We start from the raw sequence: 16,383 nt of genomic DNA, 5'->3' as shown, positions 1-16,383 counted from the left end.
CCTCTAGTGTGTTGGCCGCGCGGTTCCCTCTCGTTTCGTACGCAGCAGCGGAATCGTCGCGCTTACCGAGCATCTACTCCACGGATACGAGTTTGCGGGAAGAGTTGCTTCTTCCCGCTCGCTTTGTACGCCGTAGCGAAATCTTATTGCTGGTCGTGTGCGGTTAAACGCGTACGAACCAGACAGAACAGTCCTCGACGTCTAAGCATCGCCATCGTCGATCTAGCGTCAGGGTGAATCGCGCGGTCTCTCGAGACCGCGCATCATAACATTTGGGAGAATAAGAACACGAGTATTTTGATCTTGTGGATTTTTGAACGGAGAGGAGGAGGAAGAAGAGAGAGGCGGCGGCGTCGGGGGTTTACTCTCGCCTCCGTCGTTCTCTCGTACGCTTTACATAATAGCGTTAAACACAGCAGAGTGTCGCCGACCGGCTGAGCAAGACCGGCGGCAAATAAAATGGCACATACGAGCATGTCGCGCGCGCGTCGGTGTTTCGGCATCGAACGCGCGCGCGCGCGAAAAAGAGCTAGCGACGAGTCTTCGGGCTCGCTCGCGAGTTACTCCCTTGCGAGTAACCGAACACGAAGCTCCCTGGTTGATCCTGCCAGTAGTCATATGCTTGTCTCAACGAGTAAGCCATGCATGTCTCAGTGCATGCCGAGTTAAGGTGAAACCGCGAATGGCTCATTAAATCAGTTATGGTTCATTAGATTGTACCCACATTTACTTGGATAACTGTGGTAATTCTAGAGCTAATACATGCAAAACAGAGTCCCGACCAGTGATGGAAGGGACGTTTTTATTAGATCAAAACCAATCGGTGGCGGGCGGCTCGCCGTTCGTCCACCGTTTATTTTGGTGACTCTGAATAACTTTGTGCTGATCGCACGGTCCTAGCACCGGCGACGCATGTTTCAAATGTCTGCCTTATCAACTGTCGATGGTAGGTTCTGCGCCTACCATGGTTGTAACGGGTAACGGGGAATCAGGGTTCGATTCCGGAGAGGGAGCCTGAGAAACGGCTACCACATCCAAGGAAGGCAGCAGGCGCGCAAATTACCCACTCCCGGCACGGGGAGGTAGTGACGAAAAATAACGATACGGGACTCATCCGAGGCCCCGTAATCGGAATGAGTACACTTTAAATCCTTTAACGAGGATCCATTGGAGGGCAAGTCTGGTGCCAGCAGCCGCGGTAATTCCAGCTCCAATAGCGTATATTAAAGTTGTTGCGGTTAAAAAGCTCGTAGTTGAATCTGTGTCGCACACCGTCGGTTCACCGCTCGCGGTGTTTAACTGGCGTGATGTGGGACGTCCTACCGGTGGGCTTAGCCTCGCGAGGGGCGGCCCAACTAATATCCCGTCGTGGTGCTCTTTACTGAGTGTCGAGTCGGGCCGGTACGTTTACTTTGAACAAATTAAAGTGCTTAAAGCAGGCTACCTTCGCCTGAATACTGCGTGCATGGAATAATGGAATAGGACCTCGGTTCTATTTTGTTGGTTTTCGGAACTCCGAGGTAATGATTAATAGGGACAGATGGGGGCATTCGTATTGCGACGTTAGAGGTGAAATTCTTGGATCGTCGCAAGACGGACAGAAGCGAAAGCATTTGCCAAAAATGTTTTCATTAATCAAGAACGAAAGTTAGAGGTTCGAAGGCGATCAGATACCGCCCTAGTTCTAACCATAAACGATGCCATCTAGCGATCCGCCGAAGTTCCTCCGATGACTCGGCGGGCAGCTTCCGGGAAACCAAAGCTTTTGGGTTCCGGGGGAAGTATGGTTGCAAAGCTGAAACTTAAAGGAATTGACGGAAGGGCACCACCAGGAGTGGAGCCTGCGGCTTAATTTGACTCAACACGGGAAACCTCACCAGGCCCAGACACCGGAAGGATTGACAGATTGATAGCTCTTTCTTGATTCGGTGGGTGGTGGTGCATGGCCGTTCTTAGTTGGTGGAGCGATTTGTCTGGTTAATTCCGATAACGAACGAGACTCTAGCCTGCTAAATAGGCGTACCCTATGGTATCGCGGAACTTTTGAAAGAAAATCTGCCCGATTTTTTAGAAGAAGTGCCACTATTTGAAAGAAATAAAATGTTCTTTCAACAAGACGGTGCTTGACCACACAACGCCAGGATTGTAACAAACTACTTGAACGAGCAGTTTCCTGGACGTTGGATGGGTCGGTATGGCCCGATACGTTGGCCCGCAAGATCCCCGGACCTTAATTCTCTTGATTTCTTTTTATGGGGATACTGTAAGGAATCAATATACAAAACGCTTCCCGAGAACGTCGACGACTTAGAAACCAGATTGCGATATGTAATTTGGAATATCGAAGAGGAAGTAATGGAGAACGTCCAATTAAATTTATTTAAACGCATGCGAGCTTGCATAAGGATGGATGGTGGTCATTTTGAGCACCTATTATAAATTAATCCGCTCTTTTCAGAGCGACCAAAGTCAATCCGCTCTTTTCAGAGCGACCAAAGTCAATCCGCTCTTTTCAGAGCGACCAATACATTTATACATGGAACATCTTGTTCGCAAAACATAATCATTTTTCTCACGTCTCGCTTAAAAAGAAAGGGCAAAACGGGCGGATAATGTTAAGTCATTAAAAAAAATGTATTATAACGTAAAAAATTATAATACGTTATAATATGCCTTTTTTAATAACATAATTATTATACGTTTTAATACATGTCTCGCGTCAATCACATGTTCGGCAACGCCGCGTGATTGTTATCGTCTAGACGTGTCGCGAAGCGTCGCGACGCGTTGCGTCATCCGTCGCCGCAGTCTGTTGTCGTGTCCTTGCCGTGTAAACAATTGTCGTCCGCATCGAGTAACGTGTGCCTTTTTACAAGTAATTTTTAATAATTAATCGGTACACTGAGAGAATTTTCTCTTAAAATTTACCCTAAAAGTTATGGTAATTGTGAGACAATACGGTATGAAAAGAATTTTATTAAAATTTCTCTGATTAATATTTATCACATTAAAAATAATATCTATCACAATAAAATATGAAATATGTGTGATTAATTTTACTAAACTGTATAGTAAAATTAATCAAACATATTTTATATTTTCTTGTGATACATATTATTATTTTTAATATAATAAATAGTAGAGAAATTCTAATAAAATTCTTTCCACATTGTTGAAGATTCGTTCTTCGGATCGAATCCTCGAGGACGATCGAATTTTCTAGAATGTTTTTTTGTTAAATTCCTTAGTGTTTACGCCAAGGAAACACGTGAAACCAACGTGTACACTCGCCGCTAATTGGCGTGTGTACATCGCCTGATTTTCTGATGGTCCAATCGAGGACCCCGATCGGCTGCCGCCCTACGCGAGCTCCGAAATTCGCGCAGCCCTCGAGTCAGTCCTCGAGAGAGCGAGCGCCGAGAAACATAAGTCTCGGTACGCGACGAACTTGTAGAAAGTGAATAAACTAATTTATAAGAGTTTTAACAAGGCTCTGTAATATAAATATAAATTTAACGTATAAGACGGGCAACAAGAGCCAAATCGCGGATGACAATGCGTTATCCTAACGAAACTAAATAATTTTCCGTTAGAATTAAATACCGGTGCACAAGGCACCAAATTTTACTTGGACACGGCCAAGATTTAAAAATATGAAATAATCTCATATTTGAGATTTAATTTCAATACCCCTTTTTTTTTTAACCCCCCTACGGAAATTAAATAAATGAATGCAAGAGAAAAATATAAATCCGAAAATCGGGGATTCCCGATTCAGCGATTTTGGATCTATATTTTTCTCTTGCATTCATTTATTTAATTTCCGTAGGGGGGTTAAAAAAAAAAAAAAAAAAAGGGGGGGGTATTGAATTAAATCTCAAATATGAGATTATTTCATATTTTAAAATCTTGGCTGTGTCCAAGTAAAATTTGGTGCCTTGTGCACCGGTATTTAATTCTAACGGAAAATTATTTAGTTTCGTTAGGATAACGCATTGTCATCCGCGATTTGGCTCTTGTTGCCCGTCTTATACGTTAAATTTATATTTATATTACAGAGCCTTGTTAAAACTCTTATATTGATACACGCTGGCTTAAAAATGCGTTTGTTTACCAACATTAATATATATAACAGAGAAAAGTATAGAATCGAAAGGATCTGAATAGCTCAGCTGGAAGAGCAGTCGCCCGGCAAGCGAAAGGTCTCGGGTTCGTTTCCCGATTCAGCGATTTTCGGATCTATATTTTTCTCTTGCATTCATTTATTTAATTTCCGTAGGGGGGTTAAAAAAAAAGGGGGGTATTGAAATTAAATCTCAAATATGAGATTATTTCATATTTTAAAATCTTGGCCGTGTCCAAGTAAAATTTGGTGCCTTGTGCACCGGTATTTAATTCTAACGGAAAATTATTTAGTTTCGTTAGGATAACGCATTGTCATCCGCGATTTGGCTCTTGTTGCCCGTCTTATACGTTAAACTAATTTAAACCGTTTCAAAACGCGTACAATCATTTGATCACGTTAACCCGGCATCCTACAACGTTAAATCTTATACATATAAAATGGTCCTTCGAGCCGGATTTTAAAAACCGATCGAGTGATAGTGAAATCGCGAAAAGAACGGGCTCCTTTGTTTCGTACCTTATTCGAACGATTGACAATTTCTGCCTCGTGTGCCTATATCGGGGCAGTAAAGTTAAAAACGCAGTGATCCGCGGCACGAGAAATCCGCTAATTACGCGTTCTCATTTGGAGTAGAAAGACTCCGTGTGCGGGAGTGAGACCGCGCTACACAACAATTAGCCGTCGCGCGCGCTCCGAAACAGTCTCTCTCTCTCTCTCTCTCTCTCTCTCTCTTTCTCGTTCTCTCTCGAAGACGCGAAGAGCGAGAGAGACGGATCACCGTCGCGCGCGTTCCGAAGATCTCTCTCTCTCTCTCTCTCTCGCGCTCTCTCCAAGACGCGAAGAGCGAGAGAGACGGTATCACGCCGCGCGCTCCGAAGCTCTCTCTCTCGCTCTCTCTCTCTCTAGCTGCGGCTCTCTCGATCGCGCGCCTGCCGTCGCTCCGGCCTAAGCCGCGGCGCTCCGGCCACGTGACGGTCACGCACCCTCACGTATCCGGTGTACATCGAATTCTGCATTTGAGTAGTCAGAATTTCGTTGAAGTGTCACTTGCAGTGCAAGCGCCGCTATCACGCGCTTTGCAATTTTGCATTCGGACGGCAGTTAAACGCCGTTCGAGATTAATGACTTCACGCGTACTCCGCTATCACGCACCAGTGATTTTCTTAATTGAGTGCGGTGAACATTCGCGAGTTATCCGCAAGCGCCGCAAGCACGCGCTTTGCGTTACGATAATCGCAGTGACTCTCAATGATTAATCGTGACTTATATTGATTAACAGTGACTCTCAGTGAGCGTGCGCCGCTATCACGCGCACCGCACCGGTGAATCTTAACCAGTGCATTTTTTTCTCACTGACTTTTGACTCTCGCAGACCACAGTGCAAACGACAGCGCACGCCGCTATCACGCGTACGCGTCGTGCATCTCTCTGTGACTTCTCTCGATCATCTTGTTGCTTTTCGACGTTTCTAAACATTTAAAAGGTGCGCGACTTGCTATTTCGACGCCGCTATCACGCGTCCGCGTCGTGCATCTCTCTGTGACTCTCTCGATCATCTTGTTGATTTTCGACGTTTCTAAACATTTAAAAGGTGCGCGACTTGCTATTTCGACGCCGCTATCACGCGTCCGCGTCGTGCATCTCTCTGTGACTCTCTCGATTATCTTGTTGATTTTTGACGTTTTAAAACATTTTAAAAGGTGCGCGACTTGCTATCTCGACGCCGCTATCACGCGTCCGCGTCGTGCATCTCTCTTTGACTCTCTCGATCATTTCGGTGATTTTCGACGTTTCTAAAGATTTAAAAAACCACGCGATTTGCAATTTCGACGCCGCTATCACGCGCCACGCAATCGCTTCGTGTGAGAAAGACAGCCGATAACGGCTTAACGTGACGGTGCGCTAACTCGCGCTCGGACTCTCTCACTCTCTCTCGCGCGTCAATCAGCGGGCGCTTCAAGTCTGCGCGCGCGCTTGAATATTTCGCTTCAGTAGCGAATAATCGATAAACGATTCAACAATCCGGCATCGATAATCATGTCGAATGCCGTGAGTGACCTGCTCATCGAGCAGGGAGCTTGTATTGACGAGATCAAACGAGATCTCGTCAACTTCAAGAAGCTGGCCAAATCAAACGTGACACTCGCCAAGACGCGAAGTAGGCTTGCCAAGTTGGAGGAGCACTGGGCCGCCTGCCGCGGCCTTCATGTCAAACTGCTTCAAAAGACGACCACGGAGCAGCAAACGACCTTGCCGTACTTCACTCTGGAAGAGTTCCTGAGAGCTGAGGATGTCTACATCGACACGGCCGATCTGCTGCAAGATACGATAAGTCGATTATCTCCTAATACAATTCCGTTTACCGATCGTAGTTCCAATTCCTCCGTTCGCGAAACAAATAATCATTGCTTCCAATTGCCACGCATCGCGCTGCCAAAGTTTTCTGGGAAATTAACCGATTGGGAAAACTTCCGAAACATTTTTGAATCTCTCGTAGTAACTAACGACGCTCTTTCAAATTCTCAAAAATTTCATTACTTAAAAACGAGCGTAACGGGAGACGCTTCCTTGCTGATCAATAATTTAAAAATTTCCGATGCGAATTACGAATCTGCCTGGCAATTGTTAACCAATGAATACGACGATAAGCAAGCGTTAATCTATGCTCATTTACACGCGTTTATTAGCCTTCCGGTAATGAAAAGCGAGATTGTAAGCGATTTGCGAAAATTGCGCGACACAGTGTCTGCATCGTTAGCCGTATTAAAAAATCTCGATCGTCCCGTAGAACAATGGGACGACATTCTTGTTTATACAATAACGCAAAAGTTTAGCGCGAGAACACGTACCGAATGGAATTTAACGCGAATCAAACGAAATGAGCCTTCTTCTTATCAGGAGCTTAATGAGTTTTTAACTCTCCGTATACGCGGATTGTCGGACTTTGCCGATTCAAGCAAGGACTCCGGTTCTTCGAAAAATGATAAACCGCGTTTAACGGTAAACAACGTGACTGCCTTTAAATGTATTTGTTGCTCCGGTGAGCATCACGTTTCGAAATGCGAAGACTACGCGAAGAAATCAGCTTCACAGCGCTTTGCTCTCGCGCGCCAGCATAAACTTTGCTTTAACTGCTTAAAGTCCGGACATTTCCCGTCGAAATGCCCGAGCAAATATCGGTGCAGACAATGTCGTCGCTCGCATCACACATTGCTGCATTCAGCGGCAAATCAAAATGCCTTCGATAACTTGGCCAGTTCCGAGGCTACTACCTCCGAATCTGCGTCACAAGCCGCATCTAAGGCGACTACAAATCAGACGGTCAATACGATCGCGGCCGTCCAGATAGTACCGCCCTCGCTTCAGGAACATCCAAATGTCCTCTTGGCAACGGCATGGGTCGACCTCCACACTGGGGAGGGTCGCTGCTTAAAGGTTCGCGCGTTGTTGGATCAAGGATCCACCTTTAGCTTTATATCAGAATCGCTCTCACAGGCGTTGCGCACTAAACGGCAACGAGCCGATTTACAAATTAAATGCTTCGGCGAAAAATACACGGGTACTGCGAAATCGCGCGTAACACTACAGTTAACCCCGTGTGCTCAAGCCGACCCGAGCTTTTCTCTGACGGCTTACATTTTTCAACGCATTACTTCATACGCTGCCTCGCGGATTCAGCCCTTCGATGCGTGGCCTCATTTACAGGGTCTATCTTTTGCTGATCCTGATCCTTCAAGTCAACATCAAATTTATTTGTTGATCGGTGCTGACCTTTACGGCTCGCTTCTGAAGCGCGATGTCTGTCAAGGTCCTATTGGAACTCCGACAGCGCAATTGACCGCTCTCGGTTGGATCCTTTTCGGCCCCACAAATAGTAGGCCGACTACTACTGCTCAAGCATCTGTATTAAACTGCGTGTTGGAACAAAGCACGCACTCTCTTCTCCAGAAGTTCTGGGAAGATGAGGAGATCTCGCGGCCTGTCCCCCTCACGGAGAAGGAGGAGAGGTGCGAGGCTCATTTCATCGCCAACCACTATCGTACCCCTCAGGGACGCTATGCGGTTCGATTGCCCTTCAGGCATGATTTCCCGATAAAAATCGGTGATTCTTTGCACATTGCAACCTCGCTTTATAATAAAATGGAAGGAAAGCTACGGCTTCGTCCTGAACTTCACGCGCAGTACAACGAGTTCTTACGAGAGTATAATTCGCTCGGTCATATAAGGAAGGTGGAATTATCTGACCGCTCCGAGTTCGAGCCGGTATATATTCCTCATCATCCCGTTTTGCGCGACTCGAGTTGCACTACGAAATTGCGCGTTGTCTTCAACGCTTCGTGCAAAACGAGCAATAAGACTTCGCTTAACGATCACTTACTGATCGGTCAGAGACTGCAGCAAGACCTCTCCGCTATATTATTGCGCTGGCGTTAATGGCAATTTGTTTACACGGCGGACATTGCTCAAATATTCCGCTAAATTCTCGTGCATCCGTCTGACGCGGATTTTCAAAGAATCTTATGGCGATCGTCGGCCGATGGGCCGATTGAACACTATCGCCTTCTCACTGTAACGTACGGGCTCGCCCCCGCTCCGTACCTCGCAATAAGGGTACTGAAACAGCTTTCTCTAGATAAAGGTGACAACTATCCCGCGGCTGTTTCAATTCTCAGCGAGTCCCTCTACGTGGACGATGCGCTCTTTGGCGCGGACGATACGACTTCATTGATAGAAGCTCGTGTCCAACTAGTTGAAATCCTGCAAAAGGGAGGTTTTCAACTACGAAAGTGGGTTTCTAATGCCTCCTCTCTTCTTCAAGGACTTTCGGCTCATCAGCCGGAAGTCACCGATCACTTACTCGTAAAAGAAGATTCTCGGGCTTTCATGGCTTGCTAAAGAGGACGCGTTCAAATTCGTGATAACTCCGTTGAGATCGGTTACGCACACGAAACGTTCCGTTCTCTCGTTCACGGCAAAATTATACGACCCAATAGGATGGGCTGCTCCGGTTGTTGTAACCGCGAAAATCTTGCTACAAGAGTTATGGCTTCTCAACTGTGATTGGGACTCCGCTCTTCCAGAGGAGTTGCGCGATCGTTGGGAGAGCTACACCAACGATTTAGAATCATTAAACCGCGTCCGAATACCGCGTTGGACCGGTCGACATTCCAATAACCTCGCGTTCAAAATCCACGGGTTTGCCGACGCTTCAAACCGCGCTTACGCGGCGGTCGTTTATATTCGAGTGCTTCCTTCGCCAACAAAGTTTCAAATCACTCTGCTCGCTGCTAAAACAAAGGTCGCGCCGATCAAAACCGTAAGCATCCCGCGCTTGGAACTGAACGCTATCGTCCTCCTCAGCCGGCTAATCAAGTGGACCTTGACATCGTTGAAATTACCTCCGATTCCAATATACGGATGGACGGATTCGACCATCGCTCTCGCGTGGCTCCGTCAACATCCATCAAAATGGAGCACCTACGTGGCTAACCGCGTATCCGAAGTGCATACCTGTCTGGATTCTGTTTGTTGGAATCACGTTCCGTCTCGAGATAATCCGGCGGACTGTGCCTCGCGCGGCTTGACCGCCTCCGAGCTCGTGACTCACCCGCTATGGTGGAACGGTCCACGATGGCTTCAGAAGCCATCGACTGCGTGGCCGATTCTGAATGTCTCAGCTCCGCTCGACACTGCCACCGATCAGCAAGTGTCGGTGGAAAGAAGACGGCCTGTGACGTTCTATGTTCAAGAGGCCGAGGAATGGGAACTCCCATATAGGTTCTCCACTTGGACCAAGCTTGTCCGCGTGACTGCCTATATGAATCGCTTTATTCTTCGTGTAAAAGAAAAGAGCGCGTCTCGCTCCCAACTCTTCCCCCTTCTGAACGCCGATGAGTTTAGGAGGGCGGAAATCTTCTGGTTGCGCTATCTGCAACAGAGATTCTTCGAGCGGGAAACGCGCTCACTAAAGAATAACGGCACCATGCCGCATTCGAGCTCGTTGAGCAAATTGAGTCCTTTTCTAGGAGAGGACTCTTTACTCCGTCTTGGCGGGCGGTTGACGAATTCCGCGCTCAGCTATGACGAGCAACATCCTATAATAATTCCGAAACATCACTTATCCGATCTCTTAATTGATCGCGCTCATAAATCCACGCTCCACGGGGGGACACAGCTAGTACTCCGTGTGCTGCGTCAGCGATACTGGATCATTGGAGGCCGCAGCTCAGTAAAGGCGCACATTCGAAAATGTGTAGTCTGCACTCGTCACGCGGCTACATTGTCTTCTCAGTTCATAGGCGACCTTCCAGCCGCTCGTCTCCCCCCTTCGGCGCCTTTTACTCATTGTGGGGTTGATTACGCCGGCCCACTCCACGTAATTTCATTCGTCGGCAGAGGGCAAAAGGCCAGAAAGGTATATATCGCTCTGTTTGTTTGTCTTGCTACAAGGGCGATTCACCTCGAATTAGTGGAAGATTACTCCACGCCCGGCTTTCTTGCAGCCTATCAGAAGTTCGCTAGCCGAAGAGGTCTGCCGCGTCACATGTATAGCGACAACGGCACAAATTTTCATGGAGCCAACCACGAACTTCATCGACACTTTCAATCCTTATGGAAGGATGCTGAATTGCGAAACGCACTCGCAGGCGACGGAGTGAACTGGCATTTCATTCCCTCCGCCGCTCCACATTTCGGCGGCCTTTGGGAGGCCGGAGTCAAGAGCCTTAAAACGCATCTGAGGCGCGCTGTTGGTTCCCACACACTTTCGAGGGCTGAACTCGCGACGCTTCTATGTAAAATAGAAGCGTGCCTTAACTCGCGACCAATCGCTCCGCTTAGGGACGACCCGGGTGACTTGTCGGCGCTTACCCCGGGTCACTTTCTGATTGGACGGCCCCTCGTAGCCGTTCCGGAGGAATCGGTACTCGCGATCGACCCGCGTAGGCTCTCGCGATGGCAACTAGTCCGTGCCATGCAGGAAACCGTGTGGCGTGCCTGGTCACAGGATTATTTACATTCGCTTCAACAGCGAAACAGGTGGTGCAAGCAGTCTCCTAACTTCGCAATAAGCGAATTAGTATTAGTTAAAAGTCCCGTGTTCCCTCCGAGCAAATGGGAGCTTGCCCGAGTACAGCAAATCCATCCCGGATCTGATGGACTCGTTCGAGTTGTGACCATACGCACCGCACGGTCCACATTGAAACGACCTATTGCGCAATTATGCCGACTGCCAATACGTGATAACTTTAACGCGTCCGCGACGGATGAAGCCGCTAACTTGTAAGAGTTATGTAATCTTCGAGACGACTTTCTCAGTGCGAGTCGTCTTCACCTGTATGTTTTTTGTAATCATCTTCCTCGACGATTCGCTCCCGCTTCGTTTAAGTTTATTTCGCATTCGTTCGCATACGAGGCGGGCGGTATGTTGAAGATTCGTTCTTCGGATCGAATCTTCGAGGACGATTGAATTTTCTAGAATGTTTTTTTGTTAAATTCCTTAGTGTTTACGCCAAGGAAACACGTGAAACCAACGTGTACACTCGCCGCTAATTGGCGTGTGTACATCGCCTGATTTTCTGATGGTCCAATCGAGGACCCCGATCGGCTGCCGCCCTACGCGAGCTCCGAAATTCGCGCAGCCCTCGAGTCAGTCCTCGAGAAAGCGAGCGCCGAGAAACATAAGTCTCGGTACGCGACGAACTTGTAGAAAGTGAATAAACTAATTTAAACCGTTTCAAAACGCGTACAATCATTTGATCACGTTAACCCGGCATCCTACAACGTTAAATCTTATACACACATCATAATATCCTACGATTATCATAATTTTCTAGGTAAATTCTAAGAAAAAATTCTCTTAGATTGTGATTATGATTGTCGTGTCTTTGCCGTGTAAACTATTGCCGTCCACATCGAGCAACGTGTGCTGTGCGCGCCGCGCGTTTTTACAAGTAATTTTTAATAATTAATCAAAACACTGAGAGAATTTTCTCTTAGAATTTACCCGAAAAGTTATGGTAATTGTAAGAGAATATGGTATGAAAAGAATTTTATTAGAATTTCTCTGATTAATAATTATCACATTCAAAATAATAATATTTATCACTGTTTAAAACTTGGAACAAAGCTGTCGAGAAAAAAAATATATATATATATATATATTGTTCTGGTTCCGAGTCGAAGCCAGGGACTCAAGGCTCGACCAACGATCGACTTTGTTTGGCACCTCGAGCGGACATCGACAGGTCAACCGGCCAGCGAATCACGATTAGCCGCGCGCGTGTCACGCGCCGAGTTCATGCAAAGCTCGTGATTCCGAATCGGTTGTCTTCCCCGAGGTTAAAAAGGGAGTTCAGTTAGCCCAAAGACACAGTCGAGAGCACCCAACGATAAAGCGGTATGCTTGTAACGGATCCGCGATATCCTGTCTTTCTTTGTTCTTGAAGAACGACAATCGAACCTCAATCACGTATTCAATAGTCTATCAAAAGGGTCCGAAGCGTCGGAACCAGATACAGTGTACAAATCTGATATGATACAATAAAATTACTGTTATTAAAATTAAATAAAAGGAAAAACATTGGTCCTTCGAGCCGGATTTTTCGTTGACCCGATCATACGGATAATCAAACTACGCGAGATTCGCGTTGTGAGACGGAACGGGTGAACATTGTCAGTGAGACGTCGGACTGTGACTCCTCGTTTTACAATCGAATGAGTGCAGAAGAAGAACAAAGACAGTGTCGCGTTCACTATCCAACGGGTTTTCTCTCTGGGCTCACTCACTCTGCTTGAGCGACAAGTGGAGTTATTTTCCCGTCGTGGAAGTTAACTTTAACGAACATTCCCGCGGGAATCTAAATGTTGAGCTTCGCGCCTTATTCGCGAGTTCATTTACAAGGTTCAAACGCGGGGGTCTGGTGGTGGAAACAATTCGTGAACTCAAAGTCAAAATTACATCGTGTTTCGCGGAACGAAGTGAAGTATTCCGCGAAGGTGTTGCCGTCGGCGTCGATAACACGCCCGGAACATCATACACTGTGCTAATCGAGACTGGACGCGACGATTAAAAGGGAATCGTCGCGAGTTCGACGCCGTCGGCGTGGCAATTGAACGTCACGGCGTTAATTCTTCAGGCACCGGAGAAATCCGCTTGTCGATAAGAAAACATCCGCGGAAAGGTTGCCGTCGGCGCAGCGGTAACGCTCCCCGGCATATGCCGTGTATTCTTAAGCGACATAACAGTGTCGCGATTCGACCAAAAGTCGTCGCGCATTCGTTGCCGTCGGCACCGTGCTCACGAGCCCGGTACCTTCGATCAAGTCACTATTAATAGCTCATTAACGAAGAAATAATGGCAGAATTAAGAAATTTGCTCATCTCGCAAGTTGAAACAATCGACTCGATAAAGCGAGTTCTCGTTAACTTCAAGAAATTAGCGAAAGCTAATGTTACATTAGCAAAGACGCAGGGGCGTCTTGCAACGCTGGAAACGCTTTGGACTTCCTGTCGAGGGCTACACGTCAAGCTGCTGCAAGCCACAACTTCGGAGGAGCAGAAGACTGTCTCGTATTTCCTGAATGGAGACTTCCTGAGCGCCGAGGAGATCTACCACGACACGGCCGACCTCCTTCGCGATACGATAAGTCGATTCTCAATTAATCAATCTCCGTTGTTAGAACACAGTACTGATTCTTCAATTCGCGAGGGCATTCATAATCACAATTTTCAGTTGCCACGGATCTCACTTCCGAAGTTTTCGGGCAAGTTCTCCGAATGGGAGAGTTTTAAAAATACTTTCGAGTCTCTTGTCGCGAGTAATGATTCTCTCTCGAACACGCAGAAATTTCATTACCTCAAAACGAGCGTCATCAGTGACGCTGCCTCGATTATTAGTAATTTAAAGATTTCCGACGCTAATTATGAGTCCGTCTGGCAGTTGTTGATTGACGAGTATGATGATCAACTTACGTTGATCCATACTCACATTCACGCCTTCATGTGCCTACCGACAATGAAGGCGGAAAACGTCGCGGAAATGCGAAAGTTGAGAGATACCGTGTCCGCATCTCTAGCGGCTCTCACTAATCTAAAGCGGCCGGTACGCGAGTGGGATGACATTCTCGTCTACGTCATCTCTCAAAAATTTAGTTCGAAAACAAGGAGCGAATGGAATTTAAAAATTTTGTCAAGTCGCGAGCTTCCTTCGTACAAGGATATTCATGAATTCCTCACGCTTCGAATACGAGGTCTGTCGGACTTCTCCGACAATCCTAAAGTAATCGTCAATTCTAAGAGTGACAAAACGCAGTCCTCCGTTCATAATCTTTCCGCGATTAAGTACATTTGCTGTTCCGGCAGTCATTCGGTAATGAAGTGCGAGGAATTTCGTCGGAAAAACGCGACATAGCGGCATGTCATCGCGCGACAGAATCGGGTCTGCTTCAATTGTTTGCGAGCGAGACATTTCACGCCGAAATGCTCGAGCAAAATTCGATGCGCTCATTGTCAACGCTCTCATAACACATTGTTACACAATGAGAGTGATCAAAATAAGGACACAGCGGAAAATTCCCGTTTATCGAATTTGAGCGTTAATGCGTCTACTACCACGAGTAAGACTGTCGTAGTCGGCGACGCCGCCGTCGCCAGCGTGCAAACTCTCAAACCTTAGAATACCACGATGCCCACCGTTCTTCTCGCGACCGCGTGGGTTGACATACACACTTCTGAAGGAAGATGTTTTAAGGTCCGCGCTTTATTAGATCAAGGGTCTAATTTTAGCTTTATTTCCGAAGCATTGAGTCAAACGCTTCGCTCTAAACGACAGAGGACCGATCTTCAAATAAAAGGTTTCGGGGAGAAATATGCCGGTTTTGCGCGATCGAGAGTTTCGCTAAATTTGACGCCGTGCGAAAAATTGAATCCTGTTTTTCCGGTCACTGCGTATGTATTCCCGCGAATAACTTCGTACGCCACGTCGCGAATTCGGCCTATAGAATCATGGCCTCATTTACAGGGCCTTTCACTAGCATATCCGGATCCATCTAGTCGACATTAGATTCACATGCTGATCGGCGCGGACGTGTACGGTTCGCTCTTATTGCGCGACCTGAGACAGGGCCCCTATGGAGCGCCCACTGCCCAATCGACCTCGTTCGGTTGGATAATCTCTGGACCGACCGGAAGTAAAGAAACTACTTCACAAGAAGTAACTGTTTTGAATTGCGTATCCGCGCTGGATGTGGACTCTCTCCTCCAGAAATTCTGGGAGGACAAAGAGATTCCCACGCCAACTTCCCTCACGGAGGAGGAAGAAAAATGCGAATCTCATTTCGCTCAAACGCACAGTCGTGATCCTGACGGTCGTTATGTCGTGAGATTACTTTTCAAAAATGCTTTGCCGATCGATATCGGGGAATCTCTCTCCATAGCGCGTACATTGTACGGTCGTCTGGAAAATAAATTGAATTCAAAATCCGATCTCTGTTCGCTATACACAGACTTTCTTACAGAATACGAGGCCCTTGGACATATGACTCGCGTTGGCGAGTCCGAACCCACTGAGAATATACCGATTTATATTCCCCATCATCCAGTAATAAGAGAGGATATTTGCACCACAAAGCTTCGAGTCGTATTTAACGCATCGTGTAAAACCCGGAATGGCACGTCACTTAACGACCATTTGCTCATCGGGCCAAAGTTGCAGCAGGATCTCCCTGCCGTCTTATTGCGTTGGCGTGCATGGCGCTTGGTTTATACGGCAGACATCGCCAGATGTTTCGACAAATACGCGTACATCCGCGGGACGTCGATTACCAAAGAATCCTGTGACGTCTGACGGATGACGCTCCGCTTACTCATTTTCGCCTTCTTACAGTGACGTATGGTTTAGCATCGGCACCTTATCTTTCGATGCGCGTGCTTCGACAGCTCGCGCTTGATGAAGGTGCAAAGTTTCCTGCCGCGGTACCGATCGTCAATGATTCCATTTACGTGGACGACGCATTGTTCGGAGCAAACGATATCGATTCGTTAATAAATACGCGAACTCAGCTCGCTGAGCTAATGAGGCGCGGAGGTTTTTCACTTCGTAAATGGGCTTCAAACTGTAGCGAGCTTCTTGACGATTTATCCAGCGATCAATTGGACGTTACCGATCACCTTATCCTAAAGGACGAAACGTTGAAAATACTCGGATTATCATGGCTCCCTACGGAAGACTCCTTCCGCCTTACTGTGAAATTTAATTT

At 47.0% G+C, this 16,383-nt stretch overlaps 2 protein-coding genes and 1 pseudogene across 2 annotated transcripts; all 3 read left to right on the top strand.

The window, feature by feature from the left end:
* Nucleotides 1-594: 594 nt before the first annotated feature.
* LOC146721078 (small subunit ribosomal RNA) lies at nucleotides 595-1,775 on the top strand (annotated as a pseudogene).
* Nucleotides 1,776-6,163: 4,388 nt separating this feature from the next.
* Nucleotides 6,164-11,411, top strand: LOC114928094 (uncharacterized). The gene is made up of 2 exons (XM_085487469.1): nucleotides 6,164-8,555; nucleotides 9,025-11,411. The coding sequence occupies exons 1-2, from the start codon at nucleotides 6,164-6,166 to the stop codon at nucleotides 11,409-11,411; spliced, it is 4,779 nt and encodes a 1,592-aa protein (XP_085343595.1).
* Nucleotides 11,412-13,481: 2,070 nt separating this feature from the next.
* On the top strand, nucleotides 13,482-14,537 carry LOC114937381 (uncharacterized). The gene has a single exon (XM_029310813.2). It carries the CDS (start codon nucleotides 13,482-13,484, stop codon nucleotides 14,535-14,537), a length of 1,056 nt encoding a protein of 351 aa, XP_029166646.2.
* Nucleotides 14,538-16,383: the final 1,846 nt, after the last annotated feature.

This window comes from Nylanderia fulva, unplaced genomic scaffold (assembly GCF_048542155.1).
Source record: "Nylanderia fulva isolate GAGA-0341 unplaced genomic scaffold, ASM4854215v1 Scaffold557, whole genome shotgun sequence".
In the NCBI taxonomy this organism is placed as follows: domain Eukaryota; kingdom Metazoa; phylum Arthropoda; class Insecta; order Hymenoptera; family Formicidae; genus Nylanderia; species Nylanderia fulva.
This window is presented reverse-complemented; position numbering and strand designations above follow the sequence as displayed.